At 36.5% G+C, this 20,848-nt stretch overlaps 1 protein-coding gene across 2 annotated transcripts in view; it reads right to left on the bottom strand.

Annotated features, from left to right (window-relative positions):
* The window catches only part of LOC128016529 (matrix metalloproteinase-15-like), a 30,888-nt gene that overhangs the window by 7,010 nt on the left and 3,030 nt on the right, over positions 1-20,848 (bottom strand). The window contains exons 1-9 of one of the 2 annotated variants that reach the window (XM_052601096.1): positions 15,834-16,755; positions 15,174-15,322; positions 13,723-13,845; positions 13,315-13,622; positions 7,478-7,639; positions 5,623-5,849; positions 2,789-2,927; positions 786-936; positions 139-257 (exon numbers count right to left, since the gene is read on the bottom strand). In XM_052601096.1, the coding sequence (XP_052457056.1) occupies positions 139-257; positions 786-936; positions 2,789-2,927; positions 5,623-5,849; positions 7,478-7,639; positions 13,315-13,622; positions 13,723-13,845; positions 15,174-15,277 (1,333 nt within the window). In that variant the 5' untranslated portion in view covers positions 15,278-15,322; positions 15,834-16,755. Of the gene's footprint in view, positions 1-138; positions 258-785; positions 937-2,788; positions 2,928-5,622; positions 5,850-7,477; positions 7,640-13,314; positions 13,623-13,722; positions 13,846-15,173; positions 15,323-15,833; positions 16,756-20,848 lie in introns of those variants that run through there. The other variant, XM_052601095.1, reaches the window with a different exon arrangement.

Raw genomic sequence — 20,848 nt, 5'->3', positions numbered from 1 at the left:
TCACATTTCATACATTACATTATCTCACTTCCTTGGTTTCACCGCCTGAGTGATTTGATTGTTCTGTGTCCATCCTGTACATTAAGGTGACAGGCACTGGGTGACCGCTCAACCCCACACACCATTTCACTCACTCACCTCCATCATCGCTGAGGAAGGCCCCCTTGGGGGAAGACGGCACAGAAGTGCCCCACACACTGATTGGCTTAGGGTAGTCCTGATCTGCAGCTCTGGAGTGCTCATTAAAGCGCCAGTACCTGTAGTTTATCAATCATACCTCAGTGAGAATAATTCTGCCTTTTCTTGATGCAGTTATTTAAGTAACAGCACAGTGAGACCATTTACACATGCTAATAACATTCAACACAGATGACCGGATCACAAGGACACAGCACTAAAACCACTAACCATATTCAGTCTGGTCACTTATCATAAATTATTATAAATGCTGATGCAAAACAAACATTTTATCATTGTGCCAAATCAAAGGGATTCAAACTTTGTTAAATGCATGGCTTAAAAAATGAAAAAATAAAATAAAATAAAAACATGATCAAGAATGACATTGTCTATATTTATTCAGATTTTTTAAGAGACTTGCTGACATTAACACTCTGGAGAACAGGTCTGCAAGTCTTCTCTCTATGACATCATTTCCTGTTAAATTTCCCTGTCACCCGAGGCTGATGTTAACACCAGGTGTAAACAACTCAAGGGAATGATTAGACAATAAACATTAGAGGCAGTATTATTTGTGGAACTTAAAAATAAGACTATCCCCTCACCAGTCTCCTTTGAAGTAGTAAGTGAAGCCTGAAGGTTCCCACCAAATGGCTGTCTCTATCTTGTCATATGGGATGTCTCTGCCATAGCTCATCAGTTCTTGAGGGTAACCGGGCTCCAGGTTGGCTTCTCTGAACAACCAATACTGACTCCCTACAGGTGGATGGACACGAGAGAGAGAGGTGGAAGTAGTGATAATTTTATATATATATATATATATATTTTTTTTTTTTTTTGCATTCAGAACTGCCTTAATTCTTCATGGCATATATTCAAAATAGTGTTACAAACATGCTCAGAGATTTTGGTCCATACTGACATGATAGCATTACGCAGTTGCTGCAGATTTGTCGGCTGCACATCCATGATGCAAATCTCCCGCTCTATTGGATTAGAGCTTTGTGAATTCCTTTAACAATGCTTGGTTCGCCTTCTCTGATTTTATAGAGTGGCCTTCGAAGTCTACATCCTTTGAAGGATACAACCCCTGAATTGAGACACAGCTTTTGTCTCATTTGCCATCATACAGGTTTATATATCAGCCATCCGTTTAAAAAAACCTCAAAGTTCAAAAATGGACATCGAGAGAGAGAGGGGAGGTTGAAAACAATGGCAAGCAAACAGAAAAGACAAGAAAGCGGAGGCAGCAACACTCAGCTGGTAACCGGATTTCACAGTCCATGTAGAGGGACTTTCCAACCTTACAGTAGAATAAAATCCAAAACTCATTTGTGTTTACTCTCTATTATAACACAAATAACTGCATTACAACACTGCAAGAGATGCACCAACAATGCGGGTTTGGTATGAATCCCACATTTTAGGGATTCAAGTGATGACAAAGCATTGCATGGAGCTGATACAGAAACACTGGGATAATGCTTATATTTTATTATTTTACAGTATGGCAGACACTGAGGCACCATCCTCATGGACCCGTTAGATTCAGTGGGCCTATATCCAAGTCCAACCGTTGCTGTCAGTATCTGGTAAAACTGCTAGCTGACGCAATGGCCTTGCCTCACTGAAAACAGATGTTCTTCCCAAAAAATGTTGGTCTCCCAGGTTTCTCCAAAGGCAGAAATACAAATTTTAAAAGGGCCTTGCCAATGACATCACTTGCTCAACACGGTTTCCTTATGGGAGTTCCTCAAGTCTAACATATTTGCATTCATCTACACAGAAATCCTCCCCAGAGAGTTATTAGATGTCTGTTAATAATTACAACTAATGTAGGAAACCTCACTGTGGTTTGAGCAGGTGTTTTTTTTTTGTTAGTCTGGATGTTAATGAAACTGCATAAATGACCTTTATAGGTTCTGGAAGCCCCAGTAACAATGCATTAGGCAAAAAGCAAAGTATGTTTATGAATGTGTATGTGTAATGGAGATAAATGATTGTGCTTTTAAAAAAATAATATAAAATAATAATAAGTGTTTTAATTTTTTGAATGTACAGATATAATTTATATTTTTTTAATAAATTAATTTTGACAATAGGACAGTTTTCATTGAGAAATTAAATGTTTTAATGAAAAAAAATATATATAATGACAAATTTAAATGCTAAAAATATATTTTTCAGTAGCTGAAAAAAAACAAAACCTTATTGTTAAGCCCTGATTGAAGCAAAACAACTACGTGTTAAAGCATTTACTGAGTTTTGCTTCCTTTGCTAAATTTGTGGCCAATCTCCGGAATTATACAGCTCCAAAATCTAATTTTTCCATTCACCTCAAACTCATATATAAACCCAAAAGTCATGTCTACCTGTAAAATCCATCAGACTAACACATACGTGGTTGATGGAAACTAAGGGCTCTTCCTGTACTAAATGACAAACATCAAAATCAATGGTTTGTTCTAATGTAAAGCACTTCAATGCGATGTAATTCTACCAGCCTGGGTAATCATTTCTCTCAAAAATATAACATTTTTATGGTCTATATTAACTTAAGAGCACAGAGCAATATAAATTTTCAAGTGCAGTTGGAAAGAGAAAATACCTTTGAAAAACACAAATCGCCCATCATGCCTTTCATATGCAGCGTCGATGTCTCCCGGCAGACCCCTCCAGAAGTGTCCAATAGGCATTGGGTAGTTATCCAGCACTCTGTTCCTCCTCACTCTCCAGAACCATCGGCCCTGAGGAGGCAATAAGACATGAATCAGAGACCACATGATGATGGTTGTGTATTTCTGTCCTAATAGTGGTCAGGTTTATTAGCAGTCCCAGATCCCTCAGTTAAAATATGCACTGCTTAGCATAGGAGGGTTTCTGGTTCTCCTCCAGACCAAGAAGTCTTCTCAGACTTCTAGGCCTACAACCTGTCCTGTACATCCTCCAAATAATTTTCCATTAAAGGGATAGCTCTTTTTAAAACATTTTATAGATTATATAAACAATAAAAAGAAATATCTGTCCTCATATACTCTCCCTCCAGTTGTTCCAAACCTGTATTCGTTTATTTGTTTTATTGAGCACAAAAAAAAAGAAGATCTTTTAAAGAATGTAGGCAAATCAAACAGTTGACGGTAGCCACTGACTTCCATATGGGAAAAAATATATATATTAGTGAAAGTGACATGACATGACATTCAGCCAAGTATGGTGACCCATACTCAGAATTTGTGCTCTGCATTTAACCCATCCGAAGTGCACACACACAGAGCAGTGAACACACACACACTGTGAACACACACCCAGAGCAGTGGGCAGCCATTTATGCTGCGGCACCCGGGGAGCAGTTGGGGGTTCAATGCCTTGCTCAAGGGCACCTAAGTCGTGGTATTGTAGGTGGAGAGAGAACTGTACATGCACTCCCCCCACCCATAATTCCTGCCGGCCCGGGAATCGAACTCACAACCTTGCGATTGGGAGTCCGACTCTCTAACCATTAGGCCATGACTTCCCTGACTTATTGAAGTCAATGGCTATCAGCAACTTCAAAATAGCTTATTTTATGTTCAACAGAAGAAAGAAACTCATAAATGTTTAGAGCAACATCAGGGTAAGTAAATGATGACAACTTAACCTATATGAACTGTCTGACCAAACAATCAAATTGCTAATTATGCAAGAAAACCTTGTGCTTTGTTCATCTTAACAACTTATTTAGACTTTATTTATTTAATGCGATTATGCACACATTTTAAAAAAGCCAAATCAGTTTCTGTAACACGTGAATACATTGGTTGACTTTTCTGGTGTATTTGTGTATAATGAAGAAATGGTCACTGAATGAATCAGTAAACAAATCTTAATGAATCATTTTGGTGAACGAACTGAAAATGATCGAATCTCTTGAAAGAATCAACATTTCCACCACTAGTAAAGACAAACACATCAGGTACATGTACATACACTCATTGTATCATTTACACTTCAGGCTTTCCACTGGGACCTTCAGTTGGTTTCAAACCAAGCCCAGATTAAAACCAGAGCCGAGTCTGCGGCCAACACATTATTAATTTATCCTGCTTTCTCCCTACACACTCCTCAACCCCAACACCTCATCACAAACACACACACCTTGTTCTCGCATGAAGGAACACAATCCTGTGGGGCTGTGTTACAAGGGGAATGGCCTTTATTCAGAAACCTGCCTCTTTAAGCATGGAAAATGCAGATTACTATTGGGTGGTCCTTTCCTCAAGGCCATCTGATTGTTGTCCAATGGATAACTTAACTAGTGTGGTCGGTTAAACAGTAACACCTGTAACAAAAACGCATGCATATTTGCCAACAAACTATGCTCGTCCAGTAAGTTCTGCCCCTGGCTCACCACATCTACAGATAAGATGGCTAACAATACTTTGAACTGAAATAGAATGTTTCACGATAAAATTACAATACAATTTTTATATTAAAAATTTTTTTTAAAAAAAGAATTATATAGAATTAAAATAATAATAATAATAATAATAATTATTATTATTATTATTCAAATATTTAAAAAAAGAATTATATAGAATTAAAATAATAATAACAATTATTATAATAATTATTATTATTATTATTATATAAAAAATTATTTTACAATAAAAAAGGAAAACATTTAAAAAACACAAATGTAAAATTCATAATTTATTCATTGGTCAAAACAAGTGTCCATGCTCTTTTTGGTCCCTAAATATCTATCTGCAGTAAGGTTAACTATGGCTGCTCAATGACATCATGGGGATTTTTTAAATAACCTAGTGTAGCATGTTTTGTCAAGCATTTCCAAGTACAAACATCTTTTCATTCTTTTAGATACTGTAACATTCCTTCTAATTTCACCAACATCAAGACAAAAGCCTTTTTCATCTAATGGAAAGAAAGCGAAAGATCAGATGATGCAGATTCCAGATAAAATGAGAGATGAATTAAAGACACTCTGCCACAGAGAGTACTTCTTCCATCCAGAAAAAAAGAAAAGAAAAACAAAATCACATGACGTGACCACAAAACCACAACTCAAGCAAACGGGCTGATGCATTCACTGATCAACTCCAGATTTCAAACAGACGACTCCTTTCCTCTTTATGGAGCTCTGCCCCATAACAAAGACCAGCACTGGGGTTTTTACGGCCCATTGCCTAACAAAGCCTGATTGAGAGCAGGCCGACCTCAGCAGGACTCCACCTGGAACATTGCACTGTTATAGTTTCAGCGCTTGACCTGATCTGATTCAGAAAGCTGAGTGAATCTCACGAAGCCTGTCAAAAATATGCCTGGGACACATTTAATCCAATGGGGGATTTTTAGTGGTTTTATCATTATAAAGATTTTTAAAATGTAATTCTCATTACCATAACGCAGAAAAAAACTTGTGGATATGCAGGGTCTTTAGCTTACCTTAAAAACAAACATTTCTCCCCTGAGCATGGTGACTGTGTCAAAATTGCCCTCGCAGATGTTGGGGCCGTAGTGATCTGGGCGATCGGTAGTGCGAGGCCTGTCCGGCCGGCGAGGGGGCGCTCCGGGAGGGTTCTTAGGAGGATGGGGTGCCCTGGGGTCTGGAGGGGCTGGTCGCCGGGGGTTCACAGTCGGGAGAGCCTGAGTGGGAGAACTGCTAGGGGGCCCTGCAAGAAACCAACAAATACAAATACTTATAGAATTTGTATATAATAATATAGAATTTGTGGCAATAAGTTCAGTCTATGATAAATATAATATGGAGAACTACATTTTATGTGAATCTACAAAACACCTCCTGGTCATAAAATAAGAAAATATATTATAATTAAAATAAATTAAGCTTATTTTCTGACCATAATAATCATGTGACATTATTTCCCCTTACATTTGTCATAAATAAATAAATTGTAATATTTATTCATACCATTCATTCATACCAGTATTTGTTGTACTGTCTTTATGTAGATTTTAAAAAAGTAAATCGTATTACAATCATTAGTTTATGCAATGCATAATGACAATACAGAGAAACACTACTTGAAAATCGGGGGATTCGCTTATATGTCATGAAAACAAATGTCACAAAACTTTAAATCCTATTGGTCCAAAAACTAGACTTCATTTTCTGCATGCAAAATAGAAAATATTTTCTTCTATTTTTATTGTGTGAGCAATAAGGGATGCTGGCCTTCGCAAACTCCAAAAACAAATTAAATGAATAATTTATTTGCCATGACATAACCAAAATAACTTAAAGTGGGTATTATGCCTACAGTTTTCCCAAAGCTGAATCTCCCTCATGCAAAATTAAAACAAACATTTCTTAAGTGGTATTCAAGTGTATGGGGTAAAATTTCTAATATTAGTTTTTTGCATTAAGTTGGTTTACTTTGCATTTGGCCAGCCTGTGTTTCTCTGAAATACTCTGGTCTTTGCGGACATAAACTACTTACTGTAACAAACACAATTCTACAGCACCATGTTTATAATAACTCTGCTCCAGACTGAACCAGGAAACTAACAGCTAACAAAACTTAATCTAAAGCTGTAAATCTATAAAGTGCCTATAAACATTTTCTGCACTTTTTCCTCATAGGAGAACAACAGATAACAGGATCCGGACATGAAATGCATCAGACCTGAACAAAGCGATATGCCATAACTTCAACTAAAAAGTTCTGTTTTAAACTGCGCAGTTGATTAATATGGAAGATAATAAATTAATTTGCAATTCAGACATTTTCCCTTACAATTCTGAGTTTATATTTCACAATTTAGACACTTTCCCCCTCAAAATTCTGACTCAAAAAAAATCATATAAAATCAAACACACAATTGAAAAAACAACAACATAGGAATAAAAAATTGTAGTTTCAACTTTTTCTCTCATATATTCCAACTTTTTAATTTCTCACAATGTAGACTTTTGTTTTCAGAATTCCAATATTATAAAATATTTAAAGAGGTAATTGCAACTTTCGCACATTTCTGACTTTTTCTTTAAATTCTGATAACAATTTTGAGGGAAATTGTCAAAGTCACAATTAACCTTTTTATACCTTGGTGGAAACAAGCTTTTTTTATATAAGTGAGTTTATAAGTGAGAGTTGCAAGAAAATAAGTAATGAATTTGTAGTACATACATTTGTAATTCTAACTCTAAAAATTAGAGAGTTTATATCTTGCATATTGGCAATAAAAAAATTGGGATATGTGGGATATAAAGTCGCAATTACTTTTTTTTTACTTTTCATGTCATGCCATGTTTAAGACATCACTGTTGTCAGGTTACCGTAAATCTGCTGAACTCCACGGAGATCATCCTCAGGCAGCTCAAAGTTTTCGGTGTCCATCCACTGATAGAAAGGAGCCATAATAGCCAAAGGATTATTGGAGTGTTCCAGTCCAAGGGCATGACCCAGCTCATGTACGGCTACCAGGAACAGATCATTGCCTACGGGGAGACACATATTAAATATCACAGGCTGTGGAATAAGAGCGATCTGATGGTCAGCAATGAGAATAAAAACTGATTTACTGAGGTCACTAGTAAAGAATGTCTGATACAACAGCTTATTAATCTTCATTCGCTCTGGGAGATCACAGCTGCATTTTATATGAGCACTCTGACTTAAGGACACATGATATACTGAGAATCAACTAGAACATTACATTAGCTGCAATTAAGTGTGCACATTACACAAATTTGCTACTAGTCTTGCAGAAGATATAGAAGTGCAGCTATATTTAGTTGACTGGGTAAATAAGACATGAGTGAAGAGGAGAGTGTGGAGCATTTTAGGGGAAGCTGGGAAAGGGTTCCTTCTGTTAGTTCTTGCTCAGTGCTGAGAAGATGTGCACTTTAAAGGGGCATGAAATAAAAATGGACTATCCTGATCTTAATACATCTTTCTGACCTAAACAGTTCATCGGTGCATGCTATTCCACGTAGAAGGATCCTGGTACTGAAATGGCCAGCCTGCAGTCCAGATCTTTCACCCATAGAAAACACTTGGCGCATAATAAAGAGGAAGATTGAAAGTTGAGCAACTAGAAGCCTGTATTAGACAAGAATGGGACAACGTTCCTATTCCTAAACTTGAGCAACATGTCTCCTCAGTTCCCAGACGTTTGCAGACTGTTATAAAAAGAAGAGGGGATGCCACACAGTGGTAAACATGGCCTTGTCCCAACTTTTTTGAGCTGTGTTGATGCCATGAAATTTAAAATCAACTTATTTTCCCTTAAAATGATACATTGTCTCAGTTTAAACATGTGATATGTCATCTACAGTATTTTGTATTCTGAATAAAATACTGAAATGTGAAACTTCCACATCATTGCATTCTGTTTTTATTCACAATTTGTACAGTGTCACAACTTTTTTGTAATCAGGTTTGTATATATACTTTTACTTTTCTAACATTTAATTAAATGATAATTAATTAAAGCTGCAGTCTGTAACTTTTGATGCTCTAGCGGTTAATAAACAGAACTGCTTGCGTCTTGTGGAAGAACATCGTAGCCGGAACTACTTCTCTCTGTTTATGTGATTCAGGACAAGCTAAAAACACGGTTTGGAAAATGGATTCATGGTGTACTCACTTATTATATAAATATTTCTACATTTTGAACACAAACAAAGTTACGGACCACAGCTCTGATTGGTTGTTTCTTTACGGGAGCGATGGATTTCTGCAAATGGCAATAGGACCACTGGGAGGAGCCAGAGGAGCTTGATTTTTTTCACAGATTATCTGTCTCATATTCTACTGTCAGGACATAATGACAGGTTTAACAAATATGTTAAAAAATATATTTTTACAAAAGTTACCTACTGCAGCTTTAAATGAAAATCTCTTTTAATTTACATCAAAGGCAATTTGTTAAATTTGATTCACTTACAGTAAGTGCATATATTTCATAATTACTATTGTCTTCTGTTATCAACATGGTAAACGTACTGTACTACCAAATGTACTAATATTTGTCATTTTTGTACTAAAAGTTGCAACTGAGTGCATTCATAATAAATTAAATGTAAAATTGAATAACGCACTACAGTTAAAATTATAAATAAAATTTTTTGAAGGCCTACACTTAATTTTTGTTAAGCAGAAGTAAATAATAATAATTAAAAAAAATTACAATGAAGTACTTTAATATAAAACTCTAAATTTGAGACTATACTTTTAAAAAGTGCACTTTTGTAATACTGAAGTGTGTTAAGAAACAGTTGTGAAAGTGTACACTCTTTTAATATACATATAGCCAGATTAACTAAACATGGCAAATTAGTATGAGAGTACAATCCCATAAAAGCGCGGATGGGAGCAGAGAGTTCTGAAGCTGATCTACTGAAAGATCATGAGATTAGCGTATGGTTTAAGACATGCTTGTTTGGGCGGTAAATAATGGCGCAAATACCAGTTAACTCTCTACCACAAACCTTAAATCATGTTGCGCGATTCACTTCAATACTTTAAATTTATTACTTTTAAAGCTGCAGTAGGTAACTTTTGTAAAAATATATTTTTTTACATATTTGTTAAACCTGTCATTATGTCCTGACAGTAGAATATGAGACAGATAATCTGTGAAAAAAATCAAGCTCCTCTGGCTCCTCCCAGTGGTCCTATTGCCAGAAATTAAGCAGAAATTCATCCGCTCCCGGTAAGAAACAACCAATCAGAGCTGCGGTCCGTAACTTTGTTTGTGTTCAAAATGTAGAAAAATGTATATAATAAGCGAGTACACCATGAATCCATTTTCCAAACCGTGTTTTTGGCTTGTCCTGAATCACTAGGGTGCACCTATAATAAGTGTTTATATTCAGACTATTTTAGATTGCTTCGGGGGTACCGCGGCGGAGTAACCCAGTACATTTGTGATTCTTCATAGACATAAACAGAGAGAAGTAGTTCCGGCTACGATGTTCTTCCACAAGACGCAAGCAGTTCTGTTTATTAACCGCTAGAGCGTCAAAAGTTACCGACTGCAGCTTTAAATTTTGTGTCTTAAAAGGGACACTCCTACAAATGCATATGCAATAAGATCAGCCACAAAAATGACCGTCCATGCTTTTTCAGCAATAATTTTTCAATGCGCATAAATCCTTTTTTTAAATGGCAAAAGACTGTTTGCGCTGGCGCAATTGCTAGTAAATCTGATCCTTACTGTAAGCAGCCTTTCATTTAATTAATATTACATTATCTGCAGTACATTTTAAGAAAAATAAGTGCACACTCAATACATATTCATATGAAAGTAGTTTTTGTATCAGTGACAGTGCAGAACATTTGCAATTATCTGCACACTACAGAGATTTATTGAAATGCTCACAGTGACAGTGCATTCAGTTGGTGACTAATTTTAATCATGTTCCATCTCAATTTTCCAGCTGTCACAATGATCTGTGACTCTGCGGGTGTAAATGGCTCTATGCAATTCTTGAATCCTGATTGACTGCTTCCTTTTAATACTGACCGTATCCATTATTATCTAGTGTGGACAATCCAATTCATCCATGCAGGATGTCTGAAGTCATCAAACAGTAATGTTGCTTGTTCAGAGATTCTTTTCAGAGAGGCAACATCATTAGGGCTAATAACTGTGCAGATAAGAGAAGTACTGAACGTGCTGTCCTAATGCTTTCCGACAGTTCAGTCAATAACGGCTTTTACAGACAAACACAGTCGTCATTCAAAGCTAATCTTGTGTGAGAGTCACGACTGTTAGAAGATGCAACTTCAGGGCAATAGGAGACATCTCTCCTCACAGCTGTGTCATTGTGACCGAGACTTCAACTATTGCTAACAATGATGATCCTGTAGCCAGACATTAGAAACCTATGGAAATAGGCTCTGGAAAATCCTAGAGATTCCTTTTGAAGTTGCATTATGCACTTCCTCAGTGAACGCTGCAGTCAGTGTGTCTGTAATTAATCAAAAGTTTCACAATGTCATAATTCATTAAAGCATTTGAAAAACTAGACATCCCCTGATTAACTTTGACCCTTTTATAGACCAAGAGGCCTTTCAGAGTTATTTTCAAAATCAGGAGCCATATTACTGCATCTTCTCATCTTAAGGCCATGACACACCAAGATGACTCTGGGGGATTCAACTATTTGAAAATCTGGAATCTTAAGTTGCAAAAATAATAATAATAATATTGAGAAAATCGCCTTTAAAGTTGTCCAAATAAAGTTCTTAGAAATGTATATTACTAATCAAAAAAGTAGTTTTTATATATTTACAGTAGAAAATTTACAAAATATCTTCATGAAACATGATCTTTACCTAATGGCCTAATGATTTTTGGCATAAAAGAAAAATCTATAATTTTGGCCCATAGAATGTATTTTTGGATAATGCTACAAATATATCCCAGCGACTTAAGACTGGTTTTGTGGTCCAGGGTCACATATGATTTATAAAAGGAGATGTTAGGCAGAATTATGTAATTCAGTTACTTTTTCATATAGCTAATTAAATGGTGAATGAGAGAGTTTCTCTTTCTGTCATCATATTTTGTGTGCCAAATATTTTTATTTTCCATTTATTAATTGCTTTTATTGTATAATATTTGTTATTACATAAGATTTTCTAAAATTGAAGTTTTAAATAAATCTCAAAAGCTGAATAATCAAAGTCTACCGATTAATCAGTGAAATAATCAATGATTTATCGATTAATCGTTGTAATAATCATTAGATTAATTGATTATCAAAATAATCATTTGTTGCATCCCTCTTTGACACCATCGTTGCTAGTCGGACATTGTTGAATGTTGAAACAGCATTCTGTTTATTATAAGCATGCAGCTTTAAATGCTTGAGCTCTTTAAAGTAGGGTGGATTCTGATTGGCTGTCAATGTTAGAACCTGAGTTAAGATGAATGTCCCTTAAGACAAGTCATTTTACTCTCCGGTCATCTTTGAAATGCCTCTCGAGCATTCAAGTGCAGCTCTTCTATTTTTGAATGGGAAAACATCAAATTCTCCAAAACTGTTTGCCAAGGATATTATTAAATTTAATATTTGAAATCACCAATGCAATCTGACAACAGCCATCTCATAAATGTTGTTTCTTTGGATCAAATACCATCTCCAAATGCTAACTGTTTGTATAGAAACTGGGACTTTTAATGGCAGCTGCAGTAATGGGAGGATTTTACAGATTAGCAATTGGCTATTTTACTCAGAAGGCTTCATTCAATAGAGCGGCCATATGGAGTTTGGCATTCCCCCCCTTAAAACTATTCGAGTGACACGTCTTGGGTATTCTATAGTCTTCGGTTAAGATCGAAGAAGGCAATGTTCTATATTAGATCCTTGACTGAAATCAACATAGTTACTGTACAGACATGCAAAGTTAAGATATTTCTGTAATATGGCCTCAGGTTTTAAACTTCTGATCTTTGTACATAGGTTCAAATGGTCTATTTCACAAAGTTTCCCTTCCATTTTTTTCAGAATCCTAAATCATCAGAAGTATGTTTTCTCAGACTTTGGACCCCACTGTACCTCATTGTTTACTACATACTTTACAGTTCTCTAACTGCAAAGTGCAAGAGTCTCTGGGAATGTGTGACCTTCTAAATACATCAACATGCTGCTCACTGGCTCACATAGTCACTCATCTGTCTCAAATGATGTCACCCGCCTCCACAGGACCATGAAAACCTCACAATAGCAAATACAAAACAGCCATTTAGTATTAGAGTGAACACAAAAATGTAGGCTTGCAAAGTGACCTTTTTCTTTTTGTTTGCCCTAGATTTTGCAGAATAACTTGGGTTTACACAGGTTTAATCATTAAACTCGAAAATCAGATGTGACACTGAAGACTGGAGTAAAACCTGCTGAAAATTCAGTTTTCCCATCACTTTAATAAATTACATTTAAAAAGTAAAAAAAAAAAAAACTGATATGTTAAAATGTTTTCATATATTTCAATAATGCTATTTTACTAAATTTTCGAACAAATAAATGCAGCCCTGATAAGCATACGAGACTTCTTTCAAAGATTTTAAAAAAGCTTAGCAGTGGCAGTGTATGAATGTAGTTTTACGTATATGTTTATTAGATATTATGCAATATAAAATGCTTGGGTCCTTTTAACTCACCTTGTAGGTTTTCTGAACCGACGGTCCAAGGCTCATCTGAGTCAAAATGAGTATCTCCACCCATTCCTGGACCAGGGAAGTAAGCATGTGCCAGAAAGCCCCCCTCTCCGTCAAACGGGGAGCTGTCACCATGAAAACCAGATGCAAAGAAGATCATAATATCAGGTTCCTTCCGACGGCCGTATTTGACCTCATGGAAAGGGATCTCATCAAATGTCAGGGGCGTCACTTTCTCCCACACTTTGAAGGCCCGTCGGATGGCTTCATATGAGTTGTACTCCCCAACTTTAGGCGTGTAGTTCTGAATACTGCAGCCATGGCAGACACAAGACGAATAGTGTTACAATTACAAATCAAAACCACTGGAAATGGTGATTATATGGACCGAAGAATCAGATCCAAACCCACCTGAAAGTTATGTGGCTCTTGTCCCACTTGTGGGCAGTGAGGGCATAACGTTTCCGTCGTACATTGGTCTTGATCTGACCCCCAAACTTGTCTGGGACGCCACAGCGGGGTCTCTTCATGGCCCTAAAAAGAAAGGATAAGTTGAAGTGTAGAAAAGGAACCTTAATAGGCAAGCACAAAATAATGGCATGTTAAGAAAGCTGAACAAATGGAAGCCCCTTTATATCCATCAATGTGAAGCGTGGTGGACTTTTACTATAATTACTATGGCAAACATCTGAGATATGTTGTCTATTATCATAGACAATATGTATTTATAAATTTGCCTAGCCTCCATCCAAAATGTAAATGAGCTTGTTTCTTCATCTGAACATATTTGGAGAAATTTAGCATTACATCACTTGCTCACCAATGGATCCGCTGCAGTGAATGGGTGCCGTCAGAATGAGAGTACAAAAAAACTGATAAAAACCATCACCATAATCCACAAGTAAACCACAATAATCCTGTTGAAAGTGAAAAGCTGCATGTTTGTAATAAACAAACTAAACCATACTTTAAACCTTTAGTCCATAATCAATAAGATTTCCTCCAGTGAAAAGTCCTTACCCTGTTGTCCTTTCTCATCAACATTCACTGACATCTTTGTTAAGAGCCATTTTGGACTGTTTTGGCTTTTAAACTGTGCTTGATCTGTGCATATTGCTCTGCTTATTCAGTTTTCTTTTTTTTTTTTTTTTTTACTACAGAAAGCAATATTTTGGTTTGTTGCTGGAAGTTAAATTTAACTTGATAGACAGTATTTCACTTCACAAGACTTGAATTGGAGTAAAGTGGACTATTTATGGACTGTTTGAACTCTCATTCTGACGGCACCCATTCACTGTAAATGATCCATTGCTGAGCAAGGGATGTAAAACTAGATTTCTCCAAATCTGTTCTAATGAAGAAACAAACTCATCTACATCTTAGATGGAGGGTAAATTTTAAGCAACATTTTCAGCAAACTTAGATTTTTAGGTGAACAATTCCTTTAAATAGGCAAATATCACACTGTTTTGAAAGTGTAACAAAAACATTTCAACATTGTGTGTGATGCGTTAGTATTGGGTGTTTTCATAAATCGGTGCAATAGAACCGCTTGTAAACCCCTGTCTATGGAAATTTTAAATCAAACTCATGTCATGACCAGCTAAATGTTAACAGTGATAATGCATGACCACATGATCCTCCACCTAGAAAAGTAGTTCCATAGACATTAAATAACCTGCAGTATTCCTTCAAGGTTCTTCTCAATAAGGTGACCTTAATTTTTCTGTTCAATTACAGGTTTAGCAGGATATAAGTACTTCATGAAAATATGTATTCTTTAATTAAGATGAATATGAATTGTTAGTAGCTCTAACAGTTTAGCTGATACATTAGATCATGTGATGGAGTGAGTGTCCTACTCGATGGTGGCGGGGTCCAACACTCCTGTGATCTCCAGCCCGTAAAAGCGTTGCATGTCGCTGATGGCGTTCAACCGGATTTGAGCTGAGCGCATGGTAGACATCTGCTTGCTGGCCTGCGGGAGGTAGCCGTACTGCCGTAGCCATGACTGAATGTAAATCAAAGACAAAAGGAATTAAATAAGTGATCTCATTGGAAATAAAATTTTCTTTTATCTTTTGTGATCAGGGATGTTCATGGTTATTGTTATTATTTATTTTGTCAAAAATGTATATTAATACATACTTCACAATCTTAAAAGTTAAGTTTCAATGTAGAATGAGTATTTTCTGTGCATGTTATTATTAACAGTAATAGTTTAAATAAACTGCTAATTAAACTGACTAATTAAATACACTGCAGTTAAAATGAATTTCTTATGTATTTAAATTATAAGTAAACAGTAATATTACTGCATGAGATTTGATTAATTGATTATGAAAATTCCTGAAAATTGACTTTCCTATTTGAAATATTTATAACATGTATTCAGCAAACAGATTAATAAATTAGCACAGAGTGGGTATGAGTATGCAGTAGGAGCACAAAAAAAACAAAAACAAAGGAGAAATGGGATGTGACATTCCCTTTGACCAAAAACATGAGCACCCGTAACGCACTTGATTTTTGCACTGCCCTTCTGTTGATTTGACGGTCTATAAACTGGAATACAAAAATACAGAAGTTTGATCGGTTTTAACGAAAGCTTTAAAAGTCTGCCAAAAGGCAAGAAATGACATGACATGACATGACATGCGGCTGACTAACACAGACAAATAAATTGGGATAACATGCATTACAGAAACTGTAAAAATACAAAGCTGGTTAAAGATCTGCAAACTTATTCGTTAAGGTTATAAAAAAAACTAAATTAAGCCCCCCAAAAAACAAAAGTGGCATAAAAAATGATTTGCTATGCTATAAAGTAGATCACGTCATCAGTCCGTCACTGCCATGAAAATGAAGAAGAAAGAAGATATTGTCACAGACCGGAAGACCGTCACACCTGTTATATGTGACATCTAATACTGGTCCAGACTGTGTGAGAACACTTAAGGCTGTGACCACAGATTGAGGGGTGACGGCACCAGCTGGGCAAGCCAATTTATCAGGCTTTAGCAGCAGAGAGCAGACAGTCTACCCTCACTGCTGGGGGACTTTCCTCAGGGCAGAGACATGCATGGAGGCACAGCTCCAGCCCCATCTGGCTCTCGCGTCGGATCCAGTGGGCGATTCCAAAAGGCCAGAGGGTCCATTAAAGAGGATAAAAGCTTGACATGAAAGCTCTGATTTGAATTAAATGTGGTTAAACCTACTGCTCATCATCATTAGTCAGGTAATTGGCACAAATTATGTAATTAAACATCCCCATTATTAAGCCCAGCCTGTGGCAAAAGTAAACAGGCCATCCTTCGCAGTGTTACCACTGAGATTTTAATTTTAGCTCTAGTTTGAGTTGCTGCGTTTTGCTTTTTTAAATGTCTATGCATGTATGTCTACGTTTTTTTTTTAATTCATTTTTGTTTCAGCCATTTTTGTACATCAACAAACGAAATTAAAAAAATGTTGCCTTGGAAACACACACACACAACACACATAAATGTATATGTATATAATTTCGGGGGGTTGTAGCGAAAACGTTTTTTTATGGTTTTAGATTTGGGTACATATAATAACCCTGGTCCTAAACCAGCAAAAACCTCTAATATAGAAAACCAGATCGATTTATCTCAATTGTCTCTCCTGGACAGTAATAAGAACAAATAGAGAGCAGATGGAGAAATCTCTAGCTTCACAGCTTTATCTGAAGAGTTTCAAATAGTATGAATATCACAAATTGTTCTCAGATTTGTAAAGATACCAAAGTCTGCAAATGTCACATTCTTTTCAAATACTGATTTTACTTACAATATATTTTATAGCTATATACTCTTACTTTGTCAACAATTATCTAATTATTTCCATTTTATTAGATTTTTTTCTAAATAGAACCATCTGAAACAACTTATTTGAAGCATCATTCATATCTGTAGCATGGATGTAGCAGAATGACTTAGGTGTAAAAGTTTAATACTTATGGTATAAGGCATTTGTTCTAAAACCTTAAGTACATAGAAATAGTTATGCATGTTGGGCTATAGTGACTTTTCACTTCTACACAGTATCAGAAGGGCACAAAGCCCTGTGCTTTCTCTGATTTTTGAAACTTAAACCACATAAACACCTTGCATTACACTAAATACATAAAATAATGTTATTTTTAGCAACGTCATATGACCCCTTTGTACCGAAGTTCACTTGAACCGTATCCCAGACCACGTCATAGTTTGGTAAGTTTGACTGATGTGAACGCTGTCTTTCGAAACTCTGGTGCGCACCCATGAACTGAACCAGAGTTTGAAAGACAGCGTTTACATCATCCAAACTTACCGAACTATGACGTCAGTCGAACCTGACTGTGCTCCAAAAGTGCTAGATTTGAAAGCACCTTTAGCTGGATTTTATAGAGTGAAATGTTTCAATGTGTTCCTTTATACGCGAGCAGCTCATGATCCAGTGTTTTCAGTGTAGCTCATTTCACATATGGTCCTCAACATGAACTCATTGCTGCAAGTGCTAGAAGTTTGGGTTGATTATAATGTGCATTTGTTATCAACAATAGTAATATTTCTTATTTTATTTAGTGAATAAACTTTTTTTACTTAGTAGTATTCACATAGAATAAGTCAATAAATGTATTAATTATTTACTATTAGTAGTAGTAACGCCTAAAAAAGGACTTGATCCAATAACCACAACTGAAGAGACTTGGGCATGGACTCTTTGAATTTGGGCCAGTAAACAAAGTGATTACAAAAAAAAAAACCTGATGATCACTTACGGTATCTAAAATCTACACTTTTTCTACAATCATTTACATTTATTAAATAAAAAGTGTTATTATCCACCACATCATGTCAACTTGTATTTCCATAACAAATCAAATAATTCCCAGCTTTCTTACCCCCCCTGAACACAGTCCTGTTTGTGTCTGCCAAAGGGCTATGAGAGAGGGAGGTGCTAAAGGGCTACGCAGGGCAGGACACACCTTACCCCCACAGATAAGACTGCCTCACTTTCAGTCGCTCAGAGCCCTGAGGCTTTTAGCAGGGAGAAAGGTGGGAGGGTGTATGTCCTCCCACTAGAGAAAGACATTACCCTAGTGTTCTGCTTCTGCTTACTGGCTCATAAAGGACAACAACGTTCTTGCTTTCATGCTTTATATGTTCCTTCTTTAGGTCAAGGGCACCTGGAATAATTCTGCTAGACATACGTCGCAGGTTATCGAAATGGATGAGATAAATTAAGCTTTTAAAGACTGAAGTGTTATAGCATCCATTCCAGCACCACAACATCCCATGTCATGCATACAGAGTAAGGCTTTGCAGAGAACCGAAGCAAGGAGAGCCATCTTTCTCTCCCATCAGCCCCTGTGCCAGCTCTGGCTCAAAGGGACCTTGAGAGCCGCTGCCAACAGCACGTCCTCCAGGAACCTGTGATTCACAGCGCGTCGTGAAAAGACTTGGGTTTAGTGTGTGTGTGTGAGAAATACACTATGTGTCCAGAACAATGTCAGCCAAGAATCTAACGACTAGAGAGTGCCATTATTCCTGGGCCTTGGGTGCATGCCATTTTTTGGTCATTAAGTGAGAGGGAAGGGAGAGACACCGAACAAGATCAAGTTAAAAATATTAAGAGGAAGACAGAACATGGAGGAGGGGAGGAGTGAAAGGTTAAGCCAAACTGGGGTTTTGGCATGATTCTGGCTCTGATATATCAGGTAACTGGTTTGGGGAATAATGCAACAACAAATTTCATTTAAACTCCATGTGGTCTTCTCTCTCTGCAGCTCTGCACATCCAGTCTACTGGGCCACAGGGAGCTGTGTCACTGCAGAAAATACAATAAATAGATTTAAAAATATATATTCAGGTTATATCCTTAATGGCAGGCAATTGGGTAATGAGACTCAAAGCAAGGTCAAAGGACAAAGCACATAAATCATTTGTCAGTTTCATTTTCAAGCTGTGTAAATCAATAACATTAAATCAATGATAACAGAGATGCCAAACTAAATTAAAATGGACAAATGTGGAGTTATTGGAAAGAGGTGGAAGTATCACCAAAAGAGATTATTTAGAAAAATAAAACTATTCAGCAACTAACTACTAGCTATGTGTAGCTCTAAAAGTTAGAAAGCATTATTAAATGCACAGTGTGTCTGTATCACATCAGCTATCGGTCAATATTAGTGTTTTAGATATTTTTTTACATTAATATTGAATATATACTGTTTTAGGCAAATATATAACATTTCATTGTGGATGCTAATCTTAAAGCATAAAACAATTAAAACCATAAAAAATACAGTAGATTCTAAGTAGATAAAAATAATCATTAACAGGACTACAATAAAAAAAAAAAAAAAAAACTTCAACATTTCACACAAACACACACACAAATAAAATTAAAAAAGAAAGAGATACTAAAATAAATGATTATGATAAATACACCTATTTAAAGCATTTAATTTTTTCCAATTATAATTATTTATATATTATATTTATTTAATTTTCATATTAGTACACCATCAGCGTCATTGCGGGTGTCATTGAAGCAAATAATGCAAAATAACAATAAAATTATGAAGTTATAGTATAATTTTTAGAACTATATTTGATTAAATACTCCTTTTCTTGGGGCAACATGCACCAAACATTGGATTTTCCAACGTTTATGAAAAGTATTTCAAATCAATCACTTATGATGGTCCATTTCTGTGTGGACAAAGCAGCTGCCTATGTGCAAAGGAGGCCTAGCAAATCTGGCTCTATCCCCTCATGACCGTACAGTAATTGAGCTGGTGAATGTGGCGCTGGTTCTTAATAAGAGGAAATAGACCGACCAGTCAGAAGTACAAGTCATCCACTGAGACATGGACATAATTAGCAGTTAATGCGGTTCCACGGTCCAATCACATCTCATTATCCCTCTCAGTCACAGTGAGGCAGCCCACACAAATAGCACGCCACGAGTTTGTGGGAAATCACAAGGATCCGACCCTCCACGGATACAAAGAGAGCGGAAAAAAGAACACAAGGAAAATGTGGGACTCCAGGGTTTAAATGTAGGATAGAGATATGGTCGCAGGAAGTGATACAGTCTGCTCCCTATGAAGTACAGTTCTCATAAACCCCTCCTCTCCCTGCTCCTTGAGCTCTTCCGGTCTCTCTATCTCCCCACACCTCTGAATAAAGTCAGCTGAACACAAGAAGTCTCATTGTTGTGCCTCAGCTGCCTGAGAACCCTGCAGTCCTAAACATCTCATTGTGGCCTATTTAGAAAACAGCTGTTACATTCACCGATCACATGCAGCACAGAAGAGCAGGCCAACACCTCTACACCCTCCATGCAACACTTCTCATAGCTTTTCTTTATAGACATGGCATATCCAGAAATAACTTTTTAAATTGCCAAGATAAAGCTAGCTGAAAAGGAAGATTATCTCTGAGGGAAAAGACAATGGCCAGATCCCTACTCCAGGAAGTACACATTCATAAGACACCACTTTGAAATCATATATTTGTTTGAGAAA

This window comes from Carassius gibelio, chromosome A7, assembly GCF_023724105.1.
Source record: "Carassius gibelio isolate Cgi1373 ecotype wild population from Czech Republic chromosome A7, carGib1.2-hapl.c, whole genome shotgun sequence".
NCBI classification, from domain to species: Eukaryota; Metazoa; Chordata; class Actinopteri; order Cypriniformes; family Cyprinidae; genus Carassius; species Carassius gibelio.
This window is presented reverse-complemented; position numbering and strand designations above follow the sequence as displayed.